The sequence below is a fragment of the Arachis ipaensis genome, chromosome B10 (genome assembly GCF_059453495.1).
Source record: "Arachis ipaensis isolate K30076 ecotype BB chromosome B10, ASM5945349v1, whole genome shotgun sequence".
In the NCBI taxonomy this organism is placed as follows: Eukaryota; Viridiplantae; Streptophyta; class Magnoliopsida; order Fabales; family Fabaceae; genus Arachis; species Arachis ipaensis.
In genome coordinates, this window is record NC_142435.1 from 148,514,239 (window position 1) to 148,531,720 (window position 17,482).

Sequence of the window (17,482 nt, forward strand, 5' to 3'; positions counted from 1 at the left end):
GCAGCCTCATCATCATGCATGATGGCACTGATCTCATCTAAGAAGGGGGATCCACCAAAATCCCCATCAAACCCAACACCGGCAAGGAAGTCTGAAAACGTGCTGCCCGGACTCACCCATGGCGTACTCTCCTGAAGTGTGTGGTCGTCAGGGGAACTCCAACGAAGTAATCTCCGAGCGGCCCCTCCCCAAGTCCAGCCTCACCATGGGCAGTGGGATCTCCGGTGGCGTACCCCTCTCCACCAAGGCCGCCATGATGGGGACTAACAACCCCGACTGCACTCCTTCCCCCACCGTCCACGTCACGAAGATCACCATCGTCGTGGCCCGCAACGGGTGCCCTCCGTCTGCCTCCACACCCTCGTCCTCGACCACCACCCCTACCTGCCTCATCAGCCTCCCCGATAGCCTGCTCTAGCCACCTCCACTCATGCTGGCTCCGTCGTGTCCCGACACGAGCTCTCCTCTCAACCCGACGCCTATCAGGGACGTCGTCGACTCGATCCATGTCAGGAACTCGCTCAGGACCCCTCTGTGACGCCTCGACAGGAATCGGAACGCCCCTCGGATCCCCAGATAAAACTCGGGTGACAAGAACCTCTTTCCATGCTGACTCCACCAGTCTAGGTAGGCGTGCAGAGGTCCAGGGTCGGCAACAACATCGAACCGGAGGACGTGGTCCGCACGGGTCTCCCAAAGAATATGCCAATGCTGTAAAGCGGACGGGAACCAACGATCACCGCCTCTCCCGTCTTTCGACATCAGAAAGTCGATGTTAAGGGCGGGACGCGGGAGGGGCTGCACACCACCGAACTGCGGTAGAACCCTATCTACCTGATGCCACTCTACCACGGCAAAGTATATAAGCGACGTGACAGACCGCCACACCGCCATGTGTCGAGGCTCCAACGCCTCCGGATGCACAACCTGAAGTACCTCGGGGGAGCTATACGGCATCCAGATAAACTGCACACAAAAATAGCTATGTTGTCATGCCAACTCCCTCTACAGAAACATCTGATGTCTAGTTATTCAAATAAAAGTAACCGTAACAACACTCACATCCCTGGGATGTAACATGTCTATCTTCAGTCTCGTGCTCTGCACTCTAGGACCCTTCTCGCTGTAGGAAGGGCTGTAACCTGACCACCTGCAGCGCACATGGGTGTTATGTTTAATCAGAAGTATGACAGATTTGTAATAGAGTACAAGCGTACATGAACATCAGCTATTTTAACTTGAAATAGAAAAGCCTGTGTAGCGTACCTCGATGCCAAAGGCCAGCTGCACGTATCATACCCAGCAGGCCTAAACCTGGGAAAGTGCCAGAAGATCCAAGACTGAAGTAGCTGAAGTGGGCCCGCTAACTTCACCACATATCTGTTTGTCACTCGGCACATGTACCGGTACAATCATACCAATGCTGCAGACCCCCAACTGTAGGAACCCATCTCCTCAAGCCTAGCTACGTGGGGAAGCCATCTGATGTGAATGCAGTTGCCGGACTTGTCGGCAAACAGCTGAGTGCCCAACAACATCATGATATAGGCACGAGCAAAGCGCCGCACAGTCTCCTCATCGGCTCCCTTGAGGCACTCTCTGAAAGTCTCCTGGAACCAGGTGCAATTTACTGCGAACTTCTGAACCTGGATCGGAGGAGGAATCACTCCAAGCAACTTCTCGAACCACACCCAAGCTGGACGTCCACCCTCGATATACAAATGGAACTCTGTAAGGCAACCGCTAACATTACGCCCGTCCACTGCCAACCCTAACTGGTACGCCACGTCTTGAAGCGTGATCGTGCACTCTCCGAAGGGCATATGGAAGGTGTGCGTCTCAGGATGCCACCGCTCGACGAAGGCGCTGACAAGGGGCTCATCTAACCGGAACCATCTATCATTCAGCCTAGCCAGATGGTATAACCCAGCCATCTGCAAGTAGGGAACATAACACTCATCGAGTGGCATGCCTTGTTGCCGCCGCATGCTCCTGATGCATCGCTGTGGCTGCGCATTAAATGGACCGCATTATTAGAACCACATACAATACTGGTAACAAAAAAAAACTAACACAATAAACCACTTACATAAACCATCAACACAACCGCATATAAAACCACTAACATAAACCACTTACATAAACCATCAATACAACCGCATACAAAATCACGTACAAAAAACCACTTACCCTAAACCACCAACTAAACCGCATGCAAAACCACTAAAATAAACCATTTGCAATACCACTACAATAAACCACTAATAAAAATATCTAATAACATAAACCACTTACATAAACCATTAACAGAAGTGCATATAAAATCACTTACAAAAAACCACTTACCAAAAACCACCAACTAAACCGCATGCAAAACCTCTAATATAAACCATTTGCAATACCACCACGATAAACCACTACCATAAACTGCCACTAAAACCACATACAAAACCACTAACTCAAATAAACCGTGTGCACAAATTTTTCTATGTACTAACCTCGTCGTTGATGACCCCGGCTATATGAGCAACCCCGTCCAACCGGTACAGCCTTGCAGGATCGTCCCCCATCAGCTGAGTCTTCGGTTCTACTATTTCTCTGATCGAATCAGGGTCGTTTTCTCTGGGATTTGGTGGGGTATGGAAAATGAGAAGTGGTTCAAATTTGCTTGATTCGAACTCCTTATATAGCCCAATTGTTCGTAATTCGAACCAATTAGGTTCGAATTTGTGGTGGCACTTAATCATGAGTAATTCGAACCAAATAGGTTCGAATTATGTGATGGCACCAATTCGTGTGTAATTCGAACCAATTAGGTTCGAATTATGTGTGTGTAGTTCGAACCAAATAGGTTCGATTTATATGCAAATGTAGTTCGAACCAAATAGGCTCGAATTACATATAAGTATGCTTTGGCTCATTCGTGAATCAATCTTCAATTTGGCTTATTCATGTAATAACTATCCTCCCATGGTTTATTTGTGTTTTTTACCCTTAAATATAAATATATTTATTATTATTTCGACTATTTTCATAATGGGTAAAGTATTAAATTGGTTCCCTATGTTTGGGCGTAATTCTATTTTAGTCCTTAAGGTTTAAAGTGTCCTATTTGAATTCAAAAAAGTTTTATTTAGCATCAATTTAGTCCCACAGTAAGGTCAAAGTTAAATAATTAACGGAATGTTCCTACATAACAATAGTACAAGAACAAAATGATAATCTGGAAAACAAGTACAAGCTCCAAAGACACAAAATCAACCGTGGATGAAGATGATAGGTAAGAACTGTTAGATAAAAATTTAGTCAAATCAATCAAATCATTTAACGACTCCTAACTATTAATTTCAAGACCGCACCTAAGTTTTCACCAACATTTTGTCATAACATTTGAAATCATTATGATAGATTTCTAGACAAGGCAATGATGATGGACGAAGATGAAGCTTCAAGCAACGTGAAAGATCCATGGAGGCTATGCACAATGAATCAAGTAGAAGAAGTAAAGATGCTCCTTGGTCTCATCCCTATTTCATAATCTTGTGTGATGTTCGCCGTTGTTCAATGCCAACTCTTCACATTCTTCATCAAACAAGCCACCACAATGCAACGTTCCATAGCACCGAATTTCAAAATCCATACCGCATCACTTCAAGGAGTTGTTAGAATCGTAATCCTCTTTTGTGTTTCAATCTACGACCGAGTTTTCGTCCCCATTGCTAGAAAATTCACCGGCCAACGGTCCGGCATAACATTTTGTCAAAGAATTGGAGCCAGCCTAGTTCTGTCCGTACTAAACATGGTTGTCCCAATAAGGATATAGTGGCTTCTGCCACAATATGTTATTATTGGCACGTCGGATGCGTTAACAGCGATAGGATTTCAAGAATTGTACTACGATCAGGAGGAAATGAGAAGTTTGGGAGCAGCGATGCTTTCCGTTGTTTTTGGACTCGGAAGTTTTGTTAACAATAGGATTATAGTTGTTGTGGTTGCAATCAGCTCAAGATTTGGTGATAAATGGTTGCAAAACAATTTGAATAAGACTCATCTTCATCACTTTTATTGGGTTCTTGCTGGATTAAGTGCTATCAACCTATGTATTTATGTGTGCATTGTTAATGCTTTTGTGTATAAAAAAGTGTACATGGTTAATAATAATAATAATAATAATAATAATAATAATAATAATAATAATAATAATAATAATGAGTGTAGCAGCAAAGAAAGAAATATATTCAGTGTAATAAGTTGGTTTGCTAGTGCATAAATTTTATGAAGTTATATATACATTAAGTATTTAGTATAATTTAATTTCAATTTTCAGTTATGCATAATATTTTATAAATCAACTATATTATGTGTACATTAAAATCAATCACTAATATAAAATAAAAATATATTTTTGTTTATATATATTGCTGTTTTTGTTTTCAAACATTGTTTCACTTCAATCGAACTGATCAAAAATTTAATTTTCGATTAATTTGATTGAACCGACTAATTCGATTTGATTTTTAAAATTATGCTCACAAGTCCCAAGTGAACGATAAGAATATCATTATGATGAATGTGTATCTGAATAAAGAATAAATAAATATATAAAATATTGGAATGATTCTATTAATGCTTCAATGGGTACATGACCCCTCTATCTATGGAGTGGCTATCCCAAAAAAATGTCTGATTTATTTCAGACCAAATTAACAATTCCGGATTGAATTGTCAAAATCATTAAAACAATAATATTTTTCTTTCAAGAGGATCAGATGTTAACTATTTTAATTTATTTTTCAAATGATTATCACGAAAAGAGAAATTTTAAAAATTAAAATATGAAATATTTGCAATTGTTACACCTAATTACATGAACTAATGGAAGATTTAGGAATCTCATGGAAAAACATATAGTTGTTGGCATATCGCTCTTGTTTAATTATTTTTCATTCTAATTTATTTCCTTTGATGAATGTACATACAAGAAATAATCCAAATTAAAAATATTAAAAAAAATGAGGGAAAAAAAAAATCAAATTGGCACGTTGAATAAATTATTAAAAAAAAAGACAGGGTTGAATGTTTCGACGTGAAGCAACAGAGTTGGTTCTAAACATCTGAAAATTCAATATGGTTTATTTGGTCAAAATTGGCTCTTAAACATATACAAGAGGCCAAACATTAAATAGTATGAAAAGAAAAAGGGAAAAGAAAAAATCGATTTCTGATTTTTTAATTTGTGGATATTTATTTTTTTAAAATCTAGACGCATCAATTTTTAAGTCTAATTTATCCTATTTTAAAAATTTTTTTACGTGTGTATTCATATCAACCAGATTAATAAAACAGGAGTTATGTTTGATTTTAAACATGATGAGAGATCAATATGTCTATTTAAAAAAAAGTAAAAAAGTTAAATATATTTTTAAATTTTAAAAAACTTAAATATTATAGATAAAAATGTCAAAAATTTATTTATTATTATTTTTTTAAAATAAAAAAATATTTACATAAAGATGTATTTAAATAAAAATAATAATTAATATTTATTAAATAATTTAATATATTTAATTGAATTAATTAAATAATTCTTAACTAATATTTTATGTCAATAATTTTTATTTTTTATAATATTTTTTAATTCAATAAAATAAATATTAATTTTTTGTGAATTTAAACTATATTTTAAAGTTTAATACTGATATAAATTATTACCTAGATAAAATAAAATTTAAATTTAAATTTTCGATATTTATTTAAGAAGAAGAGTAACTTATTATTATATAGCTGGTATGAAGTGGTATGAAGGTCATGCACGTGCATGGAATCAAATAGAGAGTCTTATGCCTTGTGCCTCTAAATAATGACCTTTACGTTTCATCAAAAGTCCAATTGGTGGAAGAGTACAAACCACAAAGGAATATATTCTTGTTTTTAATATTTTTTAAATCTAAATCTACAAATTCCAATCACTAAAATTGGCCCTAAGCCACTTATTTCTTTCTTTTCCACAATTGGAGATTGATTTTTGTTGAATTTTTGGATAAAAAAAAATAATTGATTTATACTTATAAAATTTTAAGAATCAAATTCTCAACACTTAACAAAAATTTGATGGATAAGCTATTCTATTCAATAATAGACGCTTTTGATAAAATTCATATTATCCAATTGGATAATATGAACCAATTATTTAAATAATATATTTTACACAGTATATTTTATACGTATATTATCCAATTGGATAATATGAACCAATTTTATGCGTATATCTAATTGGATAAAAATAATTGAATATACCTATAAAATTAATTTTATATTATTTGTATTTAATTTAATTCAAATAATTAGTCATTAATCATAATAAGCAAAAGGTCAAAAGAGAAAATAATAATAATAATAATAATAATAATAATAATAATAATAATAATAATAATAGTAGTGATGAGGAAGCAAATCAGATTTTGAAGTTTGGTAGAATAAGAATGCTACCACCTTTCTTATTTGCTTTGCTTGATTTTCAATTCAAAAATCAAACCCAGAAGATCCGCTAGATTCTGGATGAAATCTGTCGGATCTTGCTTTCCAAACTGTCAGATTTTCAAAGGGGATTTTGTTATCTTCCTGATCATGATGTATTCCATTTTAAAAATAATGTCCCTTTCTTATTCTTATTTGTTATATTTATTATTATTGTTCACCACCTTTTTTGTGTTCCTCTCTTCATTCTTTTCTCTCATTCTTTTCTTCTTCTTCTTCTTTGGTTCTTGCAATTAGAGAAATTCTCATTCAAATTCAAATTATGGGTTTGTCTGCAGAATCACAGTTTCATGTTTTGGCTGTTGATGATAGTCTCATTGACAGAATGTTGATTGAAAGACTTCTCAAAACTTCATCATTTCATGGTAATAATTCTTTTTGTTTTAGTTAATTTATTTTGCTCAATAAATATATAATATAGGAAGAGTTTCAGGTGTACCGGAAACACTGGTGTTCCAGTTGTTTTAACCGTTGATCTGAATTATAAAAAAATATATAATATATATTAATTAAAATCAACGGTTAAAACAACTGGAACACCGGTATTCTCTGGTACACTTGAAATTTTTCCTATAATATAAACGAAAAACAAAAACTACTAAAAATAAAAAATAGAAAATGAAAATGCAAACCAGACAGTTTGATGAAATTAATGTCTAATTTTTTTTTTTTGTTACGATATGAAATTATAGTTACTGCAGTGGACTCAGGAAGTAAGGCTTTAAAATTTCTTGGATTGGTTGAAGAAGAGCAGAGAAATGAAGAGCCTTCCTTTGTTGCTCAAAAAACTCATAATCAGGTTTAATTCTTTTGATTTTATTTTATTTTTTTTAAATTTTTTTGGAGTGAAATTTTTGTTGATCAATGATCTAATTGCATTGACTTATTTTTGCAGGATGTAGATGTGAACCTGATCATAACAGATTATTGTATGCCAGAAATGACAGGCTATGATCTTCTTAGAAAGATCAAGGTAAGTTCATGGGGGGCAAAATTTCTAGGACTAAATTTTATTTCGAATTTGGTTATTTCAGAAATAAATGTGATATTGAATTTTCAAATAACACTATTTATAATTTTATATCATTAATATTATCCAAGCTATCACATAACAAATTTCAAACCTTTTTTTTTTTTGACATCTTTATCAGCATTATTTATCTAAGAAAGCTCATCCATTTGGCAGGAATCAAAATCTCTTAAAGATATACCAGTTGTGATTATGTCCTCAGAGAATGTTCCATCAAGGATCAATAGGTAAGGGAAATTACATCCAATTACCCAATTCCATTTAGTTTTTCTTGATTAATTTCAATCATCTAATCAGATTAATGCTTTTAAAAATTAGTTTGCTTTTTCTAGGCAAAAATGAGAAATAAAATAAGAATAAATTTTTTTTTTTAAGGGATATAAAAAATTGAAAAGTAAATCCTCAAGTTTGTTATTGTTAAAAATTACAAATTGGAGGTCATAAATTAATTGAAATTCAAATCTGACAAGGCCTAGTTTTTTTTTTTTTTTTTTCTATTATTATTTTCCTTTGGGATCAGATGCTTAGAAGAAGGAGCTGAAGAATTCTTTCTGAAACCAGTTCAACAATCTGATGTAAATAAGCTGAGGCCCCATTTATTGAAATCAAAGGTTAAGGAAGTGGGAGAGGAAGACCAACTCATCAACCTCAATAGAAAGGACATAAATGAAATTTTAGCCTAAGTTAGTCACTAGAATCATACCAACAAATATGAAAGAAATATAGGAGGAGGTCCTTTTGATGTACATTGACATGAGAAAAATGATTTTCATTCAATTTTGTCTGACAAAGTAATTCTTTTGGCTAATATTTCTTTTAATTTTTCTCTTATATTTCATAGTCAGTGAGATTTGTACCTTCTTTTTTATTATTTTCTGAACTTGGAATTTTAACTCAAACATATAAGAGAGATACATAAATTGCTGGAGTAATTCAACAGCAATATTATATAAACAATTAGAAATTTAGAAATTCTTTAGTTTTCTTATTCACTTGAACTGTGCTACACTTCTAAGTTTAAGAGGCTAATTCCTTAAGAGTAATTAAACGCAAATTCTAAAGAATTTACTGAGACTAAAGTTTCAAGCAGTATGGAGTAAAATAAAACAAATTATATTTATATTTAAAATAATTATAAGGAATTATGCGGCAACCTAATCATTATCATGCGACACTGAATAGATTCTTCATTTTTCTTTGAGTTGAAGTTTGTATAGTTGACAGAACATCTTTTCAACCACACCAAGAAGCCAGGTGTTCCGTTTGGAAAATTTCCCATCAGTTTTCATCTATAATCAATACAACAATATTATTCATACGCTAAATACTCTTAATCTCTGTATCTTATGGTTATTATTAATTAATTATATATTTAGTAAGATTACTTTTTAATTAACAAAACAAAAAGAACATATATTGGTTTGTTAAGAAAACATTAGTGTAAAAATAATGTGTTATGAAGGATGCATGCATTGCAGAATTGTGATCAATATGCATGCCTGCTATTCAGTGCACAATTCCAACTCAAACACTTAAAGAGTTAAATTTGATAAAAAAAAAAAAAAAATCATCTATATCTCGTATCAACAATAACAAAAACCTAGCAAAGGGAAAAAAAGGCATTTACAAAGGATTATAATAAATGAAAATGAAAATCCATAGACGCATCTAGGCTTCTACCCTTTCCATAATGCTCTAAAGAAAGAAAGGTGGAACATGAATACAAGATTATTCATGACCCAAAAAAAAAAAAGAATACAAGATTATTCAAGTGCGCTGCATACCCTGCAATTGGACGATGCAGTGAAATGAAGGAAGCATATCAATAGGACTTGATTAGAGATAAATGATTAGTTCTTTGATTTTGATCAATCATACACCTGAAATAAAAAAAAAAAAAAAGAGGGGGGGGGGGGGGGGGGGCAAAAAGTGAATGTTAATACATACTTAATAAGCCAAAAGTTTATAGGAGACATGAAAGAATAATCCAATTTCAAGGCAAAAGTGCCTGTCTTAAGGAGCACCAACGATGACAGTAAAATTCCATTACATATATCAACTTCTGTACAAATAACCTTTTTAGTTTATGCTCTTCTCCGAAATCCCCGGTAAATGTTAAGTTAATTTTCATTCAACAAGACTCATCTATCGCTTCAAAATTTGCGGAAAAACAATTTTATACAAACCTTTTAGGGTTTCTGGATTAGTATATACAAATCTAAGTTTGAGTAGATAACTACTTTCAGCAAAATCATGTAATGAACGGTGTCCTCGTGCCCCGCTATCATCTACAGATTTGGGAGCATCTTGACTAGGAAATCTTCTACATTTATCAGCATCCTGGTGTAACATGAAAATATTGAAGCACGACTAACAACAACAGTAATAAAGTTAAGAGGAGAGAAATAAATCATAAGGGAACATGTTTCAATAAAAGAAGTCAGTAAATGTTAAGTTTGGTTATTTAGTATGTAATATACTTCCAAGTTTTTATAGAGGTTCACCTGTAAATACTCCACCATTTGTTCTTCAATGGTACCACGCATTGCCAAGGTTTCCACATGAATAGGACGAGAAGCACCCATGCGATGGGCACGGCTAATTACTTGCTCCTCCATACTGGAAGTTTTTAGCCAATAAAACACATTAGAAGATGATTAAATAGGTTAAAGGAATCAAATTGATTCAAAGGAGGATATGATAAATTTGGGAAAACAAGATACATTATCATAAATTATTCAAGAACAAAGTTCCAGTTTAAATATTGAACCTCAATTGCCAATTTTCATTCTAGAGGACTGATACCTTACAAAGTTATGCATACCAAAACCACAAAAAGTACAGAAAACTTTATATGGATTACAACTGAGGAAAATGATTTTTTGAAATTGTAATCACTATTAATTTACCCAAATGCAATTTACCCATCAGCTGCAAAAGCAACAAAACCATAATATTTAATCCTGAGCCTGGAATGGGTTTATGTATTAACCTTCTGTCCCAAATTGGCTCCATCAAAAATACATGCGTAACGAAACTCAGGTCAAGCCCCAATGCAGCGCTTCCATCCATCACAAGTGCCATACAACTTGAATCATGCTGGAATGTGGCTAATGACTTCTTCTGGAAAAGGGAAAATTAAACCAAATGAAGGTCAGAAATTATAAAAATAAATAAATAAATAATTTAATTACTCTGAAGGCAGTCAATTACAATTCCAACATTTTACCTTGCTGCTTGAATGCATTGGGCTATACATTCCAGCATATTTGATACCAGCAATGGTCAACTGACAAAGATGAAGAAATCTTAAAAATTTGATTATCTTAGAAGAGACAAGAAGGTTGCAAAACAATGAAGGGGGAAAAAAGGAAAGATCCACTGAAAAAAGTAGCACAGAAAAGGCACCTGCTGTTCAATGACATGTATATGCTCCAGAAACTGGGAAAATATCAAAACTTTGTCAGGTTTCATATTGGTCATAGTGCTTCTTATAGAACATTCCTGGAATAATGATCCACCATCTCTCATATGCATAGGGAAGCTATTCTCAGTATCAAGCTCATGATTGCTCTTGGCTTTGCAGAAACCCATCTCTTCATTGATTTCTTGCAAAGCTTTTAACCTCTGGACAAGATAGGAGACTTTACTACTAGAAGTTGATTGCCAATCAGGATCCCAATCATCCTGTGCATTCAACATTGCATGTTTAGGGTTGTTTGCAAAAATTCAAAATAAATTTTAAAGAAATGCAAATTATAGTCAACTGAATTATTAAAATCCCAACCTGCTTATACGAAGGCTGCAACTCAATAAGATCTTTGGGCACAGGCCACTTTGGGTTAGGATTTTCTGGTCGGGCCAATGAATCAGGACTCTCCATTTCGTATGGTTTACCACATCCAGGGTATGTACACTTCATATTGTCTAAAGAAACACAATCAAGGCACAATAGATGGCGACAAGGTGTAATGAGAGGAAGGCGGCACCACTCCTTGCATCTTCACATTTTATATATAATAGGAAAATTAATAAGCAGTTATGATCTGGTTTTTTTGTTTCATATTTAAGGGAGACCTAAAGGAAATTAAACCAACAAAAGAGAACAAGATCCAAATATTACCTGACACAATTACCACCAAATAGGAGACTATATCTTATGGAGCTATACTCCGCCGAAGTAGGATCAAGACCACTTTGTGCTAAAATATCCATTGTTTCCTGAATATCTTCTCCAGCATGTGTAACTTTAATATGCCCAGCAACACAGCAAGACAGCCTCACATTCTTTATGGTTGCACTTCGAAATTTCCATTGTTTTGGATTCAGTAGACTCTCAACATGTGAAGGGTCATTCCAATCAGCCATCAATATATTACGCCGAACAGTGAGTACCAATTCATTGTAACTTCTAGCATGTTCCTCACTGAAATCCACATAAACAACTTTCTTAATGCATGGCGGAATGTTTTGCAAGTCTACCTTTCTTGCACTAATCATGCACTTCTGAATTAAATGCAACAGGCGCGACCTTCCTTCCTCCATCTCTGCCTCAAATGGCCTAAGGATGCCAGCTTCCCACGACTTCTGATTCAGTCCATAAGCTTCTTCATGAAGGAACCTTAGCAGAGGTTGTAGATGTGGGAGTTGGCTGTTAGGGGTGTTAGGTGTTGGAGTACCTGTTAGTATCCAACGATTTGAAGCCATCATTGAAATAGCCATTTGCAACTTGTTTGTTAAGTTCAGGCTTGAGCCAAGAGTGTGACCTTCGTCTAAAATTATCCTAAACCAATGTACTTGCATCAAAACACTCCTCTTACGTGGGTTCCACTCTGCACTTAAACGGCTAAAGGTAGTTATAACAACATCATAATCCCAAGCTAAACAGTGTGCAGATGGCTTCCGCTGATCAACGCAAACATACACCCGCAATTGACCAGGAGTTACATGCTTCTCTATTTGTGTTTTCCAATGATCAACCAGATTTGCTGGAACAACTATGAGGGTTGCTCTTGACAAGTATAGCCTCACAAAATCTAATGGCTCACGCAGAGCCATGCCAAGTGCTTTCACATCAAAAGTCAAATTGCTAAGATTTTGTGGGTAGTACCACTTGCATATACCTTTCTCTACTCTCTTTACAAGGCCAAATGCTTGAAATATTTTGTGGAATGCATTAAAATATCCATTAGACGTACTACAAGAGTTCAAAATGGGCCCCCGTATGCCATGTGTTTCCATTCCTGCAATCCGATCTGCTGAAAGTTTAACCAACCAAGTCAGAGCCTTCTTTGACTGAGAATTCAGCAATGTACAGTGCTCCTTAAGAACACTAATGAAAAAGGAAATATTTTGTTCCAAACCCCCAAGAGTTCCTTTCAAGTGAAATCCTGGCAAGTATGTTATCTTACAGCTATTCTGGAAATGTTGTTCTGGGACACTACAACTCTGATATGAAGGGTCAGTGTTCATACTACAAAACCATGCTGCACTAGAATTAGCCATAATATTATCTGCAAGCTTTCGCCATTTGTGACATGCATCGCACTGAATCCATGTATCATTGGACTCCAAACAATCAACTTTAGGATTCCCACGCAACTTGGAACTTTTCCCACGTCCATATGAAGCATTAACTAGTTTATTTGGTGGTACACATGATGCAATATCTGATGCATGATTTCTTTTATGTGATCTCATACCAACTCTTCTTTCCTTGAAAATCAAGTCTTCATCTTCAAAGGAGAGATTCAGTTTTTTCTTGACGCAACTGAGACTCCTAGTGCTTCGACTGGCAGGCACCGATTCTTCAAAGGATGCATCTACAGGCGATTTCATAGCTTCTGCAGAAATTACGTCATTTTGTGTAGTAATTTTCCCAGCAGGATTCATCAATCTGGCTCTTTTTGAGGAGTAGTCATGGTTCTCATTATTCTTACTAGTATCTTGGGCCACATCCCTCTTACCACTGATCTCATAATAACCACATTTCTGGTTACCATTATGTTGACACCAGATTACTTCTGCCCCGTCTGGTGGATCTGCCAGAGTACCTTGTGTCTTCACAATAAGAGAAAGTGTTGTTACAGTCTTACCCAAGCCAGGCTCATCACAAAACATCCCTCCGCGAAAATCTCTGATGGTGGGAGTTTCCTCAGAAATTATTTCCCCAGATACAGTATTCACGTGGAAACTAAAGCCATCTTCAGTTAAGAGAGCAATATATAAGGGATGTAGCAACTGTTCAAAATTTCGCTCACGATGCAACATCCACTCAACTGCAGTCTGCTGATGAGGAAAGAGATTTAACTTTGTACAAGGCATTACTGAAGCAGCCAAGGATCTGAGATGTCGACATGTTGCAGATACCCTAGTGAGGTCCATTGGACCAAGGCAAGCTAAAATTTTGGTTAAAATATCATCAGATATCTCCCAAATCCCAGATCCGAAAGCATTATCAATAGGTACTATCCTTGAATTGTTAGATTTCTGCTGTTTTCCAACACCAGGTACCATCTTAAATATTTCATGAAGTTCAAATAGTCTTTTCTTTGAAGAATCACTCGCACCACAATGGAGCTTGCAACCAAGTACATGACAGTCAGAAAGGTTCCAGATGTTGTCGCTTGTCCCAAAAGTCTTCATAAAATAGTCTGGATCAGAAAGTATCGAACTTCTCTTGTCCCAATCACAGCTGCATAACCCTTTCAGTGTGTTAGCAAGCTATCTCATGGTTATACATTCATATATAAATTCAAGAACTGCAAGCTACTATATTTTTTCGAAAGTATAGCTCCTGAGTGACTAGCTAACACACAATCAGTATGGCCATATGAGGAATGGTTTCAAGTTTGTTTGTATGGCCATATTAAGAAACATTGTGAAACTTCAAAATTTTATTATACCATGATATGATAATATTATGATCCCTCTGCACTCTGCAGTTGATCCAAGTCCAACAATATTGGAAAGTTGATGTGCGAGTTACATAATTTAGACATTAAATCAGATGATGCAATGCACAAACACGTCTGACTTATACATCTCAATAGAATAATAAAATCATGAAAACCCTAAAGATTAAAAAATTGAAGTACCAAAAACATGATATCCAAAGTTTTAAATTCAACAAAGATTGGAGACTATAGCTTGAAGAATAGTTTTAAATTGTTTGTTACCAAGTAGTTAGCAAGTTAATATGGCATTCTCAATTCCACAGATGCATGACAGTATGGCACCTTAAAATCATTCATTGTGGTTTTTAAACCTTAATACAAATGTGATAGATGTTGAAAAGCATCACATAGTGGGAAAACGTCATTGCTGTACTTAAGTCTTAACCGCATCAACCCTAATTATACGTCTGTAGTAGTAACAATGAAATACATAAAAAAAAAATAATATAATAACAGACTTATAAAACAACAACAATCACCAATCATACCATAGCTCCTTTTATTATAATTTCAGCTCTTAAGGCATCATGAGCAATATACTATTCAGCTAAAACAATTAAAAATAAAATAAAGACAACTGTCCTGCCTATATTAAATATTATACCAATTGAAGAATCCAGATGAATCAATATAGGCATATACATGATAATTTATACAGACCATAGTTGGCTTGAATTATCTCTACATAGATACACCAGATGTAGGTAGTTTCGTACCACTAAGCATATACCACATCATAAGAACTAAGAAGGAATCCATGCACACAAATTTAAGGCATAATGATGCCTTAAGCCTACAATATAAGAAGTACATCTTATTTCATAGTTAAAGCAAGAGACAATGACTACCAACCTAACTGAAATGACATACATAATGTTATGGCATCATAAGGATGTCTTACACCCAATTACCTATGAATTCCTCGGGAAAACTCGAAATCCCCTTATCCAATCCTCTTATTTAAACATTTATATGCACAAGAAAATAAATTCATCTGTACAGTTCAATACTAAAAAGTCAAGCCTTCAATAAAAAGAATAACAAATACAGTCAAAACAAGAAACAGCAATAGCCCATAAAGCCAGAGTGATAACTATTCAATGACAAAACTATATATTAACAGCCTTCTCCCATTGACAGCATCTAAGAATTTCTCTATAGCATTTCTCTTTTGGGAACACTACAACCTAGCTAGCTTAAGCATCAAAATCTAAAGAGGAAATCATCTAAGAAACCTCCCAATATCACACTACACATATCTCAAAAACAACTAAAAACACCTATAACATTGCATTCCGAAGCATAAAATAAATATCTCAAGGAGTGAAAACCGAACCTCAGGTGGCTAAAGAAAGCGCCGGCAACCGGCCCCGACCGTGGGAACTGCCAGCCACTCCAGAGCTCAATTGTAACGTAGACATCGATGAGTACCACCGCCCTCACCTCCTTCCCTTCACCGACCTCCACCCACACCACTCGAGCATCACTCGTGATGCAGTTGCGGCTCACCAGAGCGTGAAGCTGGTGAACCACGCTAATGCTCCCATTCACCATCCCAACCTTACTCATCCTCCTCCCTTTCGAAGAGGATCCGCCGCTACCACCACTGCTACTACTCTCTCCTCCTTCGCATTGTCCTGAATCCGAACCAGTCCCCAACGGACACAAAACGACGCCATTCCGGGACCGGAAACCGTCGCCGAAGATCTCGCATTGGTCGTTGAACAAAGAAGTGGAACTATATCCTTCAGATCGAATTGGAGGAGTGACTCTGAGAACGGCACAGAGGAAACCGCATAGCTTGTGGTTCGCGAAGGAATCGCCCGCGGACATTTTTGTTTTTTCTGTTTCCTCCTTCATAAGCTTCTAGAATCGAACGAGATTAAGGAACGGAATTCTAGGGTTTTGGTGATTCTTGAAAATTGAACATGACGAAGAAGAAGAAGAAGAAGAGAAAGCAATGGTGAATTTTGGTGATAGGTTAATAGCGAAAAGAATTCGATTTTAGAAGATAGAAAAAGAAAGAAAGAAAGAGTCTAATACTGCGAGAACGCCAACAGGTTAACGATGTGAAGAGAAAAAGACAAAAGAAAAAAAAAATACTTTATTTAAAATTAGAGTAAAATTTAAAATAATAGGTAATATTTTAATTTTATATTTGTGAAATTTCCTAATTAACTAAACTAAACTACACACTAACAGTAACAGGTGCGCGAAAAAAGGGAGATCATATCCTTTCTCTCAGCATTAAATTACCATAGAATCAAATCAAATTATACAAAAGTAAATAATTAACTAACCTTATGATGGTTATACTTCAGAATTCATTTGAAAAAAGGTATTTATTTTCATTTTCTATAATATATGTATTATTTCTATTCTTAATATTTTTAAATACTTACCATATTTATCAATATAAGTAATATTATTAGTTTCCTTTTCAAATTTGTTGCTAACAATGAAGTAATCTTAAGAGATAAATGAATATAATTTAATTAAATTTTTATATACTATAGTAATTTTATTTTTTACATATTTTTTATTATAAATATAATATAATTTTGATATACTAATAAAATAAAATTTTAATTTTACACGACATTCGATAATATTATTGCTATTAGATAAATATTTAATTAATAGATTTAAAAATAGTTATTTGTATTAATATAATAATACATTGGTGGATACGAAAAATTGAATATATTTTACATATAAAATTAATTACATATTATTTTTCTCAATCTTTGGATGATTACTAAAGAAAGTAAATAATCACTAAAAAATATATAATTAAATTAAGATTTTTTTTATCAAAAATAGAGAAACTCGAATCCACAATCTCTTAAATAAATATGGAGAGACTATGCCATTTGAATTATAATTCATTGGCAATTAAATTAAGAGTTTAAACTTTAAACGAATAATATAATAATACAATATTAAATAATTGTATAAA

General features: G+C 34.8%; 2 protein-coding genes and 1 pseudogene across 4 annotated transcripts; 2 read left to right on the plus strand and 1 right to left on the minus strand.

The window, feature by feature from the left end:
• The first annotated feature begins 3,412 nt into the window (after window positions 1–3,412).
• Window positions 3,413–4,270, plus strand: LOC110268506 (protein NRT1/ PTR FAMILY 5.4 pseudogene; annotated as a pseudogene).
• Window positions 4,271–6,496: 2,226 nt separating this feature from the next.
• Window positions 6,497–8,358, plus strand: LOC107622916 (two-component response regulator ORR10). Of its 2 annotated transcripts, XM_016324993.3 has the most exons (6): window positions 6,497–6,632; window positions 6,816–6,902; window positions 7,230–7,336; window positions 7,433–7,510; window positions 7,724–7,794; window positions 8,088–8,358. In XM_016324993.3, the coding sequence occupies exons 2-6, from the start codon at window positions 6,863–6,865 to the stop codon at window positions 8,248–8,250; spliced, it is 459 nt and encodes a 152-aa protein (XP_016180479.1). In that variant the 5' UTR covers window positions 6,497–6,632; window positions 6,816–6,862; the 3' UTR covers window positions 8,251–8,358. The 2 variants fall into 2 exon arrangements, with proteins under 2 accessions (XP_016180479.1, XP_016180478.1); XM_016324992.3 differs by lacking the exon at window positions 6,497–6,632 and having other exon boundaries at window positions 6,670–6,902.
• Window positions 8,359–9,050: 692 nt separating this feature from the next.
• Window positions 9,051–16,581, minus strand: LOC107622915 (SNF2 domain-containing protein / helicase domain-containing protein / F-box family protein). 2 transcript variants are annotated; one of them, XM_088486569.1, is made up of 9 exons: window positions 15,860–16,581; window positions 11,691–14,261; window positions 11,355–11,568; window positions 10,976–11,254; window positions 10,797–10,856; window positions 10,560–10,690; window positions 10,072–10,186; window positions 9,754–9,907; window positions 9,051–9,447 (listed from the first exon to the last, which is right to left on the minus strand). In XM_088486569.1, the coding sequence occupies exons 1-9, from the start codon at window positions 16,381–16,383 to the stop codon at window positions 9,440–9,442; spliced, it is 4,056 nt and encodes a 1,351-aa protein (XP_088342695.1). In that variant the 5' UTR covers window positions 16,384–16,581; the 3' UTR covers window positions 9,051–9,439. The 2 variants fall into 2 exon arrangements, with proteins under 2 accessions (XP_088342695.1, XP_016180477.1); XM_016324991.3 differs by lacking the exon at window positions 9,051–9,447 and having other exon boundaries at window positions 9,551–9,907; window positions 15,860–16,569.
• Between the last annotated feature and the right edge of the window lie 901 nt (window positions 16,582–17,482).

Excerpts from the sequence above, each read along its gene's own strand:
- LOC107622916 (XM_016324992.3), top strand. The coding sequence starts at position 6,800 with ATGGGTTTGTCTGCAGAATCACAGTTTCATGTTTTGGCTGTTGATGAT. Across the intron at positions 7,511-7,723 it reads ATCTTCTTAGAAAGATCAAG|GAATCAAAATCTCTTAAAGA; the intron begins GTAAGTTCATGG and ends TCCATTTGGCAG. Across the intron at positions 7,795-8,087 it reads GTTCCATCAAGGATCAATAG|ATGCTTAGAAGAAGGAGCTG; the intron begins GTAAGGGAAATT and ends CTTTGGGATCAG.
- LOC107622915 (XM_016324991.3), bottom strand. The coding sequence starts at position 16,383 with ATGAAGGAGGAAACAGAAAAAACAAAAATGTCCGCGGGCGATTCCTTC. Across the intron at positions 10,187-10,559 it reads GAGCCAATTTGGGACAGAAG|TATGGAGGAGCAAGTAATTA; the intron begins GTTAATACATAA and ends AAAAACTTCCAG. Across the intron at positions 9,908-10,071 it reads AAATGGTGGAGTATTTACAG|GATGCTGATAAATGTAGAAG; the intron begins GTGAACCTCTAT and ends ATGTTACACCAG.